Here is a 13,962-nt window from a genome sequence, read left to right on the forward strand (position 1 = left end):
ATGCTGGTGCAATTTTGATGGGGATTGCATTGAAGATGTAGATTGCTTTGGGTAGTAATGACATCTTCACAATCTTTATTCTTCCAATCCATGAGCATGGAATGTTTTTGCATTTCTTGGTGTCTTCTTCAATCTCTTTCATAAGTTTTCTATAGTTTTCATCATATAGGTTTTTTTACATCCTTGGTTAGGTTTACTCCTAGATATTTTATGGTTTTTCATGCAATTGTGAACGGGATCAGCTTCTTAATATCTCTTTCTGCTGCTTCATTATTGGTATATAGGAATGCAACCGATTTCTGTACATTGATTTTGTACCCTGCCACTTTACTGAATTCATTGATCAGTTCTAGAAGGCTTCTGGTGGAGTCAATCAGGTTTTCCAAATGCACATGCACTACAAAAATTCAAACAGGAAGAGATAGAAAGCATGAATAGACTGATAACCCGTGAAGAAATCGAATCTGTTATCAAAAATCTCCCAATGAATAAGAGCCTTGATCCAGATGGATTTCCAGGGGAATTCTACCAGACATTTAAAGCAGAGTTAATACCTATTCTTCTAAAACTATTCCAAAAAATAGAAATAGAAGGAAAACTTCCAAACTCATTCTACGAAGCCAGCATCACCTTGAATCCCAAACCAAATAGAGACCCAACAAAAAAAGAGAACTACAGACCAATATTCTTAATGAATACAGATGCAAAAACACCGAACAAGATACTGGCAAATTGAATTCAGCAGCATATAAAAAAAATTATCCATCATGATCAAGTGGGATTCATTCCTGGGTTACAGGGCTGGTTCAATATTGGCAAATCCAACAATGTGATACATCACATTAACAAAAGAAAAAATAAAAACCATAAGATCCTGTCAATAGATACAGAAAAAGCATTTGACAAAATACAGCACCCTTTTTAAATAAAAACCCTTGAAAAAGTGGGAATGGAAGGGACTTACCTAAACATTATAAAAGCCGTTTATGAAAAGCCCACAGCTAATATCATCCTCAATGGGGAAAATCTACGAGCTTTCCTCCTGAGATCAGGAACACGACAGGGATGTCCACTCTCACCACTCTTGTTTAACATAGTGCTGAAAGTCCTACCATCAGCAATCAGACAACAAAAGGAAATAAAAGACATTAGAGTTGGAAAAGAAGACGTCAAACTTTCACTTTTCGCTGATGACATGATACTCTACCTTTACTATTAACATTTACATGAAATGTATTGTGAGATAAACTGCCAAACCATGAGTTAATCCATGAAGAAAATAAATTTTTGAGTATTAGTTTATAATATGTGTAAATAGAAACTTAATTTTTCTGTATATTCATTTGGCCTAGTTTTATGATCATTTCCTGTCACCAAATCATATAGCAGTCTACTTAATATATGATCAATATCCAAACTTTAGATTTCCCTTACAGTTTTTTTATTTCATGCTTAGGGAAATAGTGTAACGTTTTATTTTAAAACTAAAGCTTATTTGAGAGCGTGAGCTGGGAAGGGGCAGAGAGAAAGGGGGACAGAGGATCTAAAGAGGGCTCTGCGCTGGCAGACTGGCAGCTGCAAGCCCGATGCGGGGCTTGAACCCACTAACTGTGAGATGACAACCTGAGCCAAAGTTGGACCATTAACTAACTGAGTCACCCAGGTGCCCCCAAAAACATATTTTTTTAAATGGCAGGGTAAAGTTAGATATCATTCAACAATTGTACTTGTGCCTTAATTTTTCTGTAAAAAAAGGCTATGAAGAGGCAAATATGCATTTTATTTATTCCTTGGCAGAAAGGCTACTTAGTTCCAGGGCATAGCAACAAGAAGGAAGATGCTAAAACTAGCCATGTTTTTCCCTTGTTATTGATTTAATTTGGGGGGACATCAAAGGTATTAAGGACAACAGACTGGTAATCACCAAGATAAAAATGATATACCCAGGAAATACTGAATTCTCCAGTTCTCAAAAAGCCTTGCAATTTATTTCATGCAAAATTGCTAAGAAAGAGGGAGGCCGACTTTAGCAAGGACATGTGGTAACATTTCTTAGACTCTTCTCTGAAATAAAAGACTAAGAACATATGATAATGACACAATTAATAGCATCCATGATCTCTGACTAAACTTGATATTATAAATCACTCCAAGGTTTCTGGTGACAGAGTTAATAACGGGTTATTAAAAGACAGCCTCGATACCAGTCTTATGCCACATAGCATACAAATACATGAGGTTCAGGCGGCCTACTTTTAACTTTAATAAAATAAGAGAAAGCATTTCACCTTTATATTTTACACATCTAATATCCATCATATTAATATATATTATAGGAGTAAATGAATGAGTTTGTGTTTATGGAGCATATGAAAGCATAATTATGACCTATGATAATCAACAAGGTAAGTCTTCATTTTTCCTATGTGGACATTGGAAAATAGTAGTAATAGTCACTGAAAATGTCCCTATAAAAATTAAGAGACATGTCTGGATAAGAATGTTAAGTAACTATACTTAGAGACACACAGTTACTAATTTTAGGAAATATACTTCTTCTATCCTCAGCTTCCTCCTCTGTGTTAAAAAAAGAAAAAAACTATAATAAAAGTTAGGAAAACTTTCATTTTGATTAAATGAGATATAGTTAAAAGTGAGGTCTACATTTATTATTCAATTAGTAAATATTGGTTCCATTCTTCCTCTCATAAACAACTGCATTTAACATTTTAAAGTTTGCACCAGTTAACTTTGACCCTCTTCACAAGGAGTTCAATTAAATGAATTAAAATTTTCAAGCCTCCCAAAAATCTTTCCTGGAAAGATAGTATATAACTGTGTCAACTCAGTAACTAAACCAAATTATAAAATTGTTGTTGAATTCAACAAAACTTATTAACTCAAATTATTCAAATCTTCATTTGTTTGGTATTTCTCAATAAAAACTATATGCAAAGCATTTTACCATATACTCTGAGGTATACAAAAATTAACCTACCACCGGTCACAGTCACGTTTGATCAATTTATCTGCTGATACACCTTTGTAAATTCTCATTTAGTGTTAGCAAGAAAGTGGAGAGGAAAAGAGAAAGGATAATCTCCACAGGCATAGAAAGTGTGTAGGAGACATGAGAGGGGAAAAAAAGCTCTTGTGTGAAAAATGCTGTCAATATTTATGTAAGGCTTTATGGAAATAAATCTTAATCAGTCTTCAAAGGAGTTTTCGACTTGTTTTCTACTCCCATCTATAACTAACCAAAATATGAAAAAGCTGTTCTTTTCTCTCATTGCCCTTGCTTCCTCATCTCTAAATAAGAGGGTATGTGTGGTAAGATGATCTGTAAAGTCAGTATTACTTCTAAAATCCACAGTCTGAGCATCCAGACCATTAGTGTTTTGATTTAAGGAATTGTGATTTCTATAATTATTCAATCACAAAGTATGAGTCAGGAAATTGCTAGTAACATGGTTTAACGTGTCCCTTTACCTGAGGAGGAAACTGAAACCCAGAGGAACCAAATAATGTTGGCCAAAAACATACAGCTTATCCATGCAGAAGCATGTCAAAACTCAAATCAAGTCACTAAATCATCATGTCTTTTCAAATAGTTTCAAGTCATTATTTATATTATTCATTATTTACCTGAAAGTTTATTTTTTAAGTGTGTTTTTGCACCTCTGCAAAGTCTCATTTCCTGTATTTCTGTGCATTGTTTTTAATGACAGGAAACTTTCACAAATATCAGTAAGTAACTTTCTTTAAATTTATTAAAATAGGCTTTTAATGAAGTGCTCTCCAGTTTCAGTCATCTAGGGAATCTTGAAATGCTAGTCATTTTGATAAGTGTGCAAATTCAGATACAGCGTCCTTCACTGGTGAGCATTGACAGAAATGAGAAGATGGTAGTTCAAAAAGTTTTTTAATGTTTATTTATTTTTTTAGAGAGAGAGAGAGACAGAGTGTGAGTGCAAGAAGGGCAGAGAAAGAGAGGGAGACACAGAATCCAAAGCAGGCTGCAGCGTCCAAACTGTCAGCAGAGAATTCAATGCAGGGCTCTAACCCAGGAACTATGAGATCGTGACCTGAGCTGAAGTCAGATGCTTAACCGACTGAGCCACCCAGGCTCCCTGAGAAAGTAGTAATTCAAATACAGCAGTGTCTAGAGGTGACATTAAAAATGTGACTGTGGTAACATCACTGATTCTTGGACACTGCAAAACATTTTATTTAATTGTCCCTTTCAAAGTGTCTATTGGGTTCCTAAGGCTGAAAATAGTTTTGAATCATTTGGGGCTTGCCTATACCCTATATTACACTGATGCTAGGAGTCTGTAGGCTGTGTGTTAAGAAGAATAGTCAAGTTAGATTAGTGTATGTAGTTGGTTAAATTGGAGGATAGTAACATTTTGGCTAAAAATATGACTACATAGTGATGATGTTTTGAGATGGCCCCTAAGATGGTTCTAATAAAATTTTAAAGCTTAGATGTAGAAACATAAATAGAGACCAAACTATGGAAATTTTTAGTTCACAGTGTTTGGTAGGAAAAATGACGCATGGACAGTGAACAGTAAGGCCATGCTCAGTCCACCTGAAGCATGTTTGGGTGAGAATGACACCCTTTAACTTGCAGTGAGCTCTCAAAATTTTTCTAGTTCTGATACTGGATTATCAGACAGACACCAAGGCACACAGATCGCATATGCTGTGAATCTCAACATGAAATTATTATACAAACATATTGGCCTTTAAACACTCTTACCTTAGATTACAAAAGAGGAACCGTGATTATAAGGAAAAGAATGTAGTCAGTGCTCCACTGGCTTCTCTGTTCAAGGAATGGTAGTAAGTGGTGATTTTAATCCCACTGCTTTTGAATAGCAATATATATCTCGTTCATTATCCTTTTTTTCTTTTAAAGAACAAAGAAAAACTAAATTGAACTACCTTAAGGAAACATTTAAATCATAAAAGGAATAATAAGCATGTAGGATAACTCACTGAACCCAAGAACTTTGTCTCTTCTCTGAGAAAACACTTTCTCTCTTCACTGTGCTCTTCCCTCTACCTACCACTAAAGTTCATATGTCCTCTTTTTTCAGCTGACCAGCTCAATTTCAAGAAATTCAGTGATTCATCATGGACCCAGCCTGGGTCAGTCTTCTCCCCCAGATCAAATCAGCTATGAATGGAAGGACAGAGTCATGAATCCACTCCACGTATTTTGGGGTAGAGTGATTAGTGGGAAGATAGGGTTCTGAGAAGAACTCATGACCTAGGTGTACCCCATAGTTTTTCTACCACACTATATGAAAATATCCTGGGGCGCCTGGGTGGCTCAGTCAGTTAAGCATCTGATTTCAGCTCAGGTCATGATCTCGCAGTCTGTGATTTCGAGCCCCATGTCAGGCTCTAGGCTGTCTGAGCTTGCTTCAGATTCTGTGTCTCCCTCTCTCTCTGCCCCTTCCTTGTTCGCACTCTGTCTCTATCTCTTTCTCAAAAATAAACATTAAAAAAACCTTTAATGTTAAAATTCAAATAAAACTTGAAGTTAGCTAATCAACATAGATTTCATGTTTGAGCCTTATCCTAATTCTAAGATAATTAAACATCATTTCATTACATAGTATCTCAATTCTATAGCAAAAAGAAGAAAACAAAACAAAACTTACAATGGGAAATATTGTCCTAAGTACAATTCAGTATTTGGATTTTTTTTAGGAGGGGAAGGTTTGTTGTTGTTCTTTTAAGTCAACAAAAAGTTGTGACTGTAGGAGCTTATACTGTTGGACTGTTCATCAGCACTGCCTTGAGCTCTTTGGAGCAGAAGCCATGCGTGTGAAAATCTAACACTTATGCTTGTGTCAGTCTTATCTGAGCCTCTGGTAAAGGTCAGACAGTTGCCAAAAAGTTGGGTGATTGTAACTGATCGAACTAATGCCCATCTTTATTAATGCAGACATTTTTTAAATATTCCAATCTCTATCATGATGAATCAACTTAGAAGTCAATTAACACGCTCTTTTTTCTGATTCTTTCACCAACCATCCCACTGAGTTACCATCTTACATGGATACACACAAACCTCTAATTAAAACAAATAATTAACACTTTTATTTGGGAAATGGCTAATCTTCCTTATTTTGCCTGAATTTTCACTCTGTAACAGGCTGTTTGATCAACTCAGCGTCAGATACTTAATACAGTCCCACTTACTTGGGTGCGTGTCCTAGTACTAATTATGGAAAGAAGGGAGAAAACCCTGTTGGACCCAATGATTTTAAAAAGAAGTTAGAACAAATTTACATAAGCAACAACTCAAAACATGCTCCATAATTACAGACATACTCAGATATACATAAAGATACAGAGTGCTGACAGGAAATAAAATTCAGAGACAAAAATCTCCAAGTAACCAAACATTTTTATTTTTTTCCTGGCTTAGGCCAATCAGTACTAATCCCTCAAGGCTGATTTGGTCCAGATAGAATCTTACTTGGAAGCCTCCGTAAACAGCACCTGAAAGCCTTCCCATGAACATTTTAGCCATGCTTATTTATCCCATAGAAAGAGCTTCCATTGTATCACAGCCTACTTTTGGTCTTAGACTGTTTATCGTCTGTCTTTCACACTGCCTGACATCCTAATAGGAGTTTTAAGCATGTTGGTAATGTTTTGCAATGGTGACTGTGTTCAGCACTTTATACATAATATCTCATTGAATCTGTGTAATAACTTCATTGTATACATAAGGAGATGGAGGCTATGGGATTATTGTTGCTTGCTACCGGTTATCCCTCTGATGTACATGTAAATATATATGTAGATATGTAGGTGTATATATGTAATTTATGCTTACACTTTTTCCACTAGATGAAACCAAGAAGGAGGATTTATCTAGTAAAGAAGTATCATTGTGTGAAATACAAATGACATTCAGTGTTGTTGCTATACTAAATGGTAATTAAACATAAGTGCCCTAATGGGAAGAGAATATTAGAAGGCAGAATATACAAGTTCCAAATTGGGCTTAGATGTGGGAGCTAAAGCATGGGCTTTGGAGCCAATAAGAACATTTTGTTTTCGTAGTCTGTTTATCTGATGTGCCTCTCATCCTCCTGACTGTCTATATGCTTAACCCTTTTATATTTTTGATATTAACAAGAAATAGTGGATGTAAAATATGATATAAATATAAAATATATTAAAATATTAATATTTCTTTCCCACTTGTTTGGAAACCAACATACCAGAAAGCAAATACCTCCCCTATCCCTTTCATTACTATATCCCCTGTGTCTAGACCAGTCACTGGACTTTAGTAAGCACTCAATAAATATTTGTCAGGTAAATGAATGCAAAAGAGAGGGTAAACTGAGAAAGAAAAACAGCTACAAAAACTACCCCATCATCGTACTTTTTTCTTTGTGGAGTCATTTTCTGTTTAGTCATCTGTGTCTCCTGCTGGGAACTGACTTGGGGCTATCTTCACAATTATATACACATTCCCTGGAAAGGTGTCCTACGCTGTCATATAAGGTTGTAATAAAAATTGTCCAAAAGTCTGGAACAGTTGGGCTGTTTGCTTCATTATCATCATGAAGTTGTTCACATGAGAAGTAGGTTTGAATATCAGTGTGTGGTTTCTTCAAGGCACATTCACAGAACAATCACAGATGATTGTGACAGAATAAATCAAAGCAAACTAAGGAAAATAAAAAGTACAATAAATATTTCTCAGGGTTCCAAGATTTAGGAGGTATCCTGAATTTCTTAGGTGTATGAAAGAATGAATGTGTGAACCAACTAAAAACCAAATAAAAAATAATTATTAAGTTAACGCCAGCCCTTTGTTGGTCAGTAGTAAGGCTGTGTCCTGTGACGTTAGACCAGAACCTGTTCATTTTATATTCTGTTTCCTTCCTCAGTCTGTGAATTTCTGGTACGTACTGGTGATGAACGATGAACACTCAGAGAGACGATATCTGCTCTTTTTCCTTCTGAGCTGGGGGCTTCCAGCTTTTGTGGTGATTCTCCTCATAGTCATTTTGAGAGGGGCCTATCATCAGAGCATGCCACAGATCTACGGACTCATCCATGGTGACCTGTAAGTACACCCAGGCCGACCTCATTTCACCTTTGTAGCTTTTTTGTACTCAGACAGCTCTGTAGTAGATGGTGAAACAGTTGATAAAGTGGTATGACTAAAGGAGTAATACCAGGAAAACCTTGTGTTCCTCCCAGATTGTCTGAATCTCTGCTTCCTCTAATTAGCCCTTTAAGTAAGAAACTGTTAACTTTCCAGTTCCCTTGATGGATGCCCTTTTCTCAGGTGAGTCGTTGTTAGAAGGTTCACAGTAACTTGTACTTTAGCATAATTTAGTTTATTAGATTGAGACAAAAATACCTAGTGAAATCAGGGAACTATGAAAATTTTGATAAAGAATAGAATCAGTGAAAAATATGGAGTATGGCATATCATGTAAGGAGTCTGGTATTTATTTGGAATGGAGGGATGGAAGAGGATGACAGTCACTGCCATCCATAACATCCTTAAATACCAAAAGACTGTATCAGAATGAGTGGAAAATGTATGCAAAAGTACACAGGAAAGAGGATCAACTAGGATCAACTAGGACCTTCTTATATATTCTTACTTAAAATGTAGCAAATCTGTAAACGTATATACACATAATACACGTGCCTTAATTCTAAAGGGGCTTTGAGGACCACTCTGCCCCTTTTATTGGCTCCACGTACAAGAACCATGTAGGGGTTCCTGGGTGGCCTAGTCGGTTAAGCATCCCATTTGATCCTGGCTTGGGTCATGATCTCTCAATTCTGGAGTTCAAGCTTCATGTCTAGGTCTGCACTGATAGTGTGGAGCCTGCTTAAAATTGTGTCTCTCCCTCTCTCTGCCCCTTCCCCACTTGCACTCTCTCTTTCTCTCTCAAAATCAATAAACTGAAAAAAAAAAACCTTTGTAATAATAAAGCTTAATCAGCTTTCTTGGTGTAATGAGGATTAGAAGGGAAAAGTAACATTTCTAAATAAGAAAGAATAGCTTATTCACAGTGTTATGAAGACAGCATTACCTAATTATCTCACAGGATATTGTGAAGATAAAAATTAGTTAATAGATGTGAAAAATCTTTAAAAGGAAAAGTACCATATAAGCAGAAGTCATTTCAATATCATTATTGCCCCTGATCAGTTACAACCATCCATTAATAATTAATAAATACTTGTTATTGAGGTATGTAAGTGTATTTCACAAATGGGCAATCACACACACACACACACACACACACACACACACAGCCACTACATTCAACCAAGGAAACTAGCTCTGTAATACACATCATTTTTTATTGAGATTCAGTAAGATTCCCTCATACTGATGACCTTGTAGCTAATTATAATGTATTTTGTGCCTATAAAATTCTAAAAGCCTAATCTTCTTGGAAGGAATTATTGTTTTTTCAAAATTATGTTGTGACATTTCGTTACCCGTGACATTAATTTAAATCTTGGGCAGCCGGGATTAATTTCAGAAGTTCAGCATGATTCTTTGTCAAATACAAAGCAACCATGAGACAAGCCCTGGCTGCCAGCTGCCCTTCCCTTTCGTGAGCTTCCTGGCAACACAGGACTTACTTGGCTGCAGTTTTAGCATTAATGCTGTACCCACCCAGCCTTGGTAAACGGGGCCTGATAAAAGTGATATTAATTAGGAGGAACTCTCTTGGTGCTTCTAAAAGGATTTTTAAAGAGGAAAATAAGGGCACCTGGGTGGCTCGTTGGTTAAGCATCCAACTTTTGCTCAGGTCATGGCCCATGGTTCACGAGTTTGAACCCTACATCGGGCTCTGTGTTGACAGCTCAGAGCCTGGAGCCTGCTTCAGATTCTGTGTCTTCCTCTGTCATTCTAACATTAGTAAAAGCTCTTCTTTCTCTCAAAAATAAATAAACTATTAAACAAAATTTAAAGAGAGAAATACACTATTATACAAGAATGTCCAAGTCAACTGACTGTTAAAATATTTGCCTTCTGGGGCTTTGGCAGAAAGTTTTTTATTATTGGCTTAATTATAAGTAAAATGCAAAATACAGTAACCTCTACCTGGTTTTCATATATTAGGGATTATTAGACCAAAAGTGACTAACTTTTGTAACTCTTATAGGTTACCCTGATCCTCCATTCACATAGAATTCCTAAATCATCCCTAAGTAAATTTGTTATGGTTTATTTTTAATTCTGTGTTTTCTTTATCACTTTGATTTCAATATAAGGATACAAATTATGCTATGATTTATGTAAAATATTTTGTACTTACAACATCGTGTAAGAACTTTTCTCTAGCGGTAATCCTAAGATTTGTGGTTAGGTGAAAAAGTAGTTCATCTGCTGCATAGTAGTTACTTCACAGTAACAAAATTTCTTTTTTGAAGAATTTTCTCTAATGCATCATATATACCAGTTATACCAGTTGTTATTTTTTTTTTTGTCCAATTTTGGAACCAAGATTATAATCATTTTATAAAACAGGTAGGAAGTGATCTCTCTTCTCCTATTAGCTGGAAATGTTTTCAAGTTTGGTGTTATTTCTTCCTCGGTATTTATTTTTTAAGTAAGCTCTGTACCCAACATGGGGCTTAAACTCATGACCCCAAGATTAAGAGTTGAATGCTCTACTGTCCGAGCCAGCCAGCACACCCTTCTTCCTTAGTATTTTAGAAGACTGTACACATGAAGCTAGCTAGGCCTTGAGTTTTCTTTACAGGAAGATTTTATTTTTTATTTTTTGAGGGAGAGGGCACAAGTCAGCAAGGACCAGACAGAGAGAGAGAGAGAGAGAGAGAAAGAGAGAGAGAGAGAGAAGTGGGGCTGACCAAAACAGGACTCAAGTTCACCCAGTGAGGGATTTGAGCTCATAAAATGTGGGACTTGAACTTGTAAACATGAGATCATAACCTGAGTCAAAGTCAGATGCTTAACCAACCGACTGATCCACCCAGGTGCCTTATAGGAACAGTTGTGACTACAGATTATTTTCTTGAAAATATATGGAACTATTCATATTTTCTGTATCTAGTTCTTATTGTGTCATTTTGGTAAATCTTTTTTCTATAAATGTTTTCATTTCACGTTGGTATTATAATTTTTTAATGTTTGTAGAATCTGTAATAAATAATCTTTTTTCATTCTTGATACTTATAATTTGTGTCTTTTATTACTTTTTTTCTCTCTTGATCAGTCTTGCTGATAATTTGTTAATATTATTTTTTTCCCCAATCTAGCTTTTGACTAGTGGATAATCTCTATTATGCATTTGTTGTCAGTTTCATTTTAACTTCATCAATTTCTATACTCATCTTTTTATTACTTTTACTTTTTGGGTTTTATCTGATTTATTTACTTTTTCTTTCCTTATTTGCTTTTTTTTTTCTTACTGTATGCCAGGCACTATGCACTTATTTTATTAATTTTTAAATTTTTTCCTGGGTTTCCTCGAGGTACAGAGGGCATATATTATTGTGTAACTTAAGGTGATGATTTGATACATCACTTGCAAAGTGACTACTACAGTCGGGTTAGTTCATACTTCCATCATCTCACATAATTACCTTTTTAAACATGTGTGATAAAAACATTTAAGATTTATTCTCTTAGCAACTTTCTATCATATAATACACTATTGTTCACTGTAGTCATTATGCAGTACATTGAATCCCCAGAACTTATTCATCTTTTAACTGAAAGTTGTACCTTTTGACCAGCATCTCCCCATTTGCCCAACTGCAGCCCATGGCAACCAACACTCTACCCTCTGTTTTTATGAATTTGGCTTTTTTAGATTTCTCATATAAGTGAGATCATACAGTATTTGTCTTTCTCTATCTCTAATGCCCTTAGGGTCTATCTGTGTTGTAAATGGCAGGATTTTCTTTTTCTCATGGCTGAATAATATTCTGTTGCACGGATATAAAAACTGTGTGTGTGTGTGTGTTATGTATATACACATCACATTTTCTTTGTCCATTCATCTATAGACAGACACTTAGGTTGTTTCCATAGATTAATTATCGCGAATAACACTGCAAAGAAAATGCAGATCTCGCTTCAAGAACCAAATTTCATTTTCTTTGGATGTATACCCAGAGTTGTGATTGCTGAATTATATGATAGTTCTGTTTAATTCTTTGAGGAACTTCCACACTGTTTTCTTTAGTGGCTGTGCCAGTTTACATTCCCACCAACATTCTGTGATCTTTATTATTTACTTTCTTCTGCTATCTTTGGGCTTGGTTTGTTCTTTTCTGCTAGTTCCTTGAGGTGTTGTTAATTTGTTCGGTTGTTAATTTGACACCTTTCTTTTTTCCTAATGTTGGCATTTATCACTATAAAATCATCTTATAACTGTTTTGGTATGTTGTGTTTCCATTTTTTTTTTCCAGGACATTTTTTTATTTCCCTTTTGATTTCTTCTTACCCATTTGTTGTTCAGGAGTATGTTTAATTTCCACATACTTGTGAATTTTCCAGTTTTCTTCCTGTTACTGATTTCTAGTTTCATATCATTGTGGTTGGAAAAGATATTTGTTATGCTTTCAGTCTTAAATTTGTTGAGACTTGTTTTGTAGCCTAATATATGATCTATTCTGGAGAATGTTCTATGTGCACATGACAAAAATGTATATATTGCTACTATTGGATTGAATGTTCTGTATATGTCTTTAGGTCCATTTATTTTTTTTATTAAAATATTTTTTAATGTTTTATTTATTTTTTGAAAGAGAGAGAGGGAGAGTGAGGAAGCGTGAGCAGGGGAGGGTCAGAGAGAGAGGGAGACACAGAATCTGAAGACAGGCTCCAGGCTCTGAGCTGTCAGCACAGAGCCCAATGCAGGAGTCGAACCCATGAACTGTGAGATCATGACTTGAGCCGAAGTCAGACGCTTAACCAACTGAGCCACCCAGACACCCCTAGGTCCATTTAATCTAAACTATAGTTCAAGTCCAACATTTCTTTATTGATTTTCATACTGGATGATCAAACCATTATTGAAAACGGAATATTGAAGTTCCCTATTATCCTATTGTGGTTTATTTCTTCCTTCACGTGTTTTAATATTTTCTTATATATTTGGGTATCCTGACATTAGGTAAGTATTTATGATTGTTATATACCGTCTTGATGAACTGATCCTTTATTATTATATCATGGCTTTATCACTTGTTATACATTTTGAGTTGAAGTTTATTTTGTCTGATATAAGTATAGCCACCTCTGCCCACTTTTGGTTCCCACTTGATGGAATATCTTTTTCACTTTTTTACTGTGAGCCTATGTATGTCCCTGGGGCTGAAGTGATTCTTTTATAGGCACCATATCATTAGATATTGTGAGAGGTTTTTTTTTAATGTTTCTTCATTTCGAGAGAGAGACAGAGAGAGAATGAGAGAAAGTAGGGGAGGGGCAGAGAGAGTGGGAGACGCAGAATCCAAAGCAGGCTCCAGGTTCTGAGCTGTCAACAGAGAGCCTGACACAGGAGTTGAACTCATGGACTGCGAATTGTGACCTGAGCTGGTTGGATGCTTAACTAACTGAGCCACCCAGGCACCCCGAGATCTTGTCTTTTTTAATGTTAAGTTTATTTATTTATTCTGAGAAAAAGAGACAAAGAGCAGGTCCAAGCATGAGTGGAGGAAGGGAAAAGAGAGAGGAGAGAGATTCTCCCAAGCAGGCAGCGCATTGTCCACACAGAGCTAGATGGGGGCTCAAACTCACAAACCATGAGATCATTATCTGAGCTGAAATCAAGAGTCAGATGCTTAACTGAGCTACACAGGCACCCCAGATCTTGTTTTATTAATCCAATCAGCCACTCTACCTTTTAATTGGAGAATTGAGTTCATTTATATTTAGAGTATTTATTGATATATAAAACCTCACTA

At 35.8% G+C, this 13,962-nt stretch overlaps 1 protein-coding gene across 1 annotated transcript in view; it reads left to right on the forward strand.

Moving 5' to 3' along the window:
* The window catches only part of ADGRV1 (adhesion G protein-coupled receptor V1), a 506,381-nt gene that overhangs the window by 319,602 nt on the left and 172,817 nt on the right, over nucleotides 1-13,962 (forward strand). The window contains exon 85 of the mRNA XM_029942597.1: nucleotides 7,932-8,110. Coding sequence (XP_029798457.1) covers nucleotides 7,932-8,110 — 179 coding nt within the window. The remainder of the gene's footprint in view (nucleotides 1-7,931; nucleotides 8,111-13,962) is intronic.

This window comes from Suricata suricatta, chromosome 6 (genome assembly GCF_006229205.1).
Source record: "Suricata suricatta isolate VVHF042 chromosome 6, meerkat_22Aug2017_6uvM2_HiC, whole genome shotgun sequence".
In the NCBI taxonomy this organism is placed as follows: domain Eukaryota; kingdom Metazoa; phylum Chordata; class Mammalia; order Carnivora; family Herpestidae; genus Suricata; species Suricata suricatta.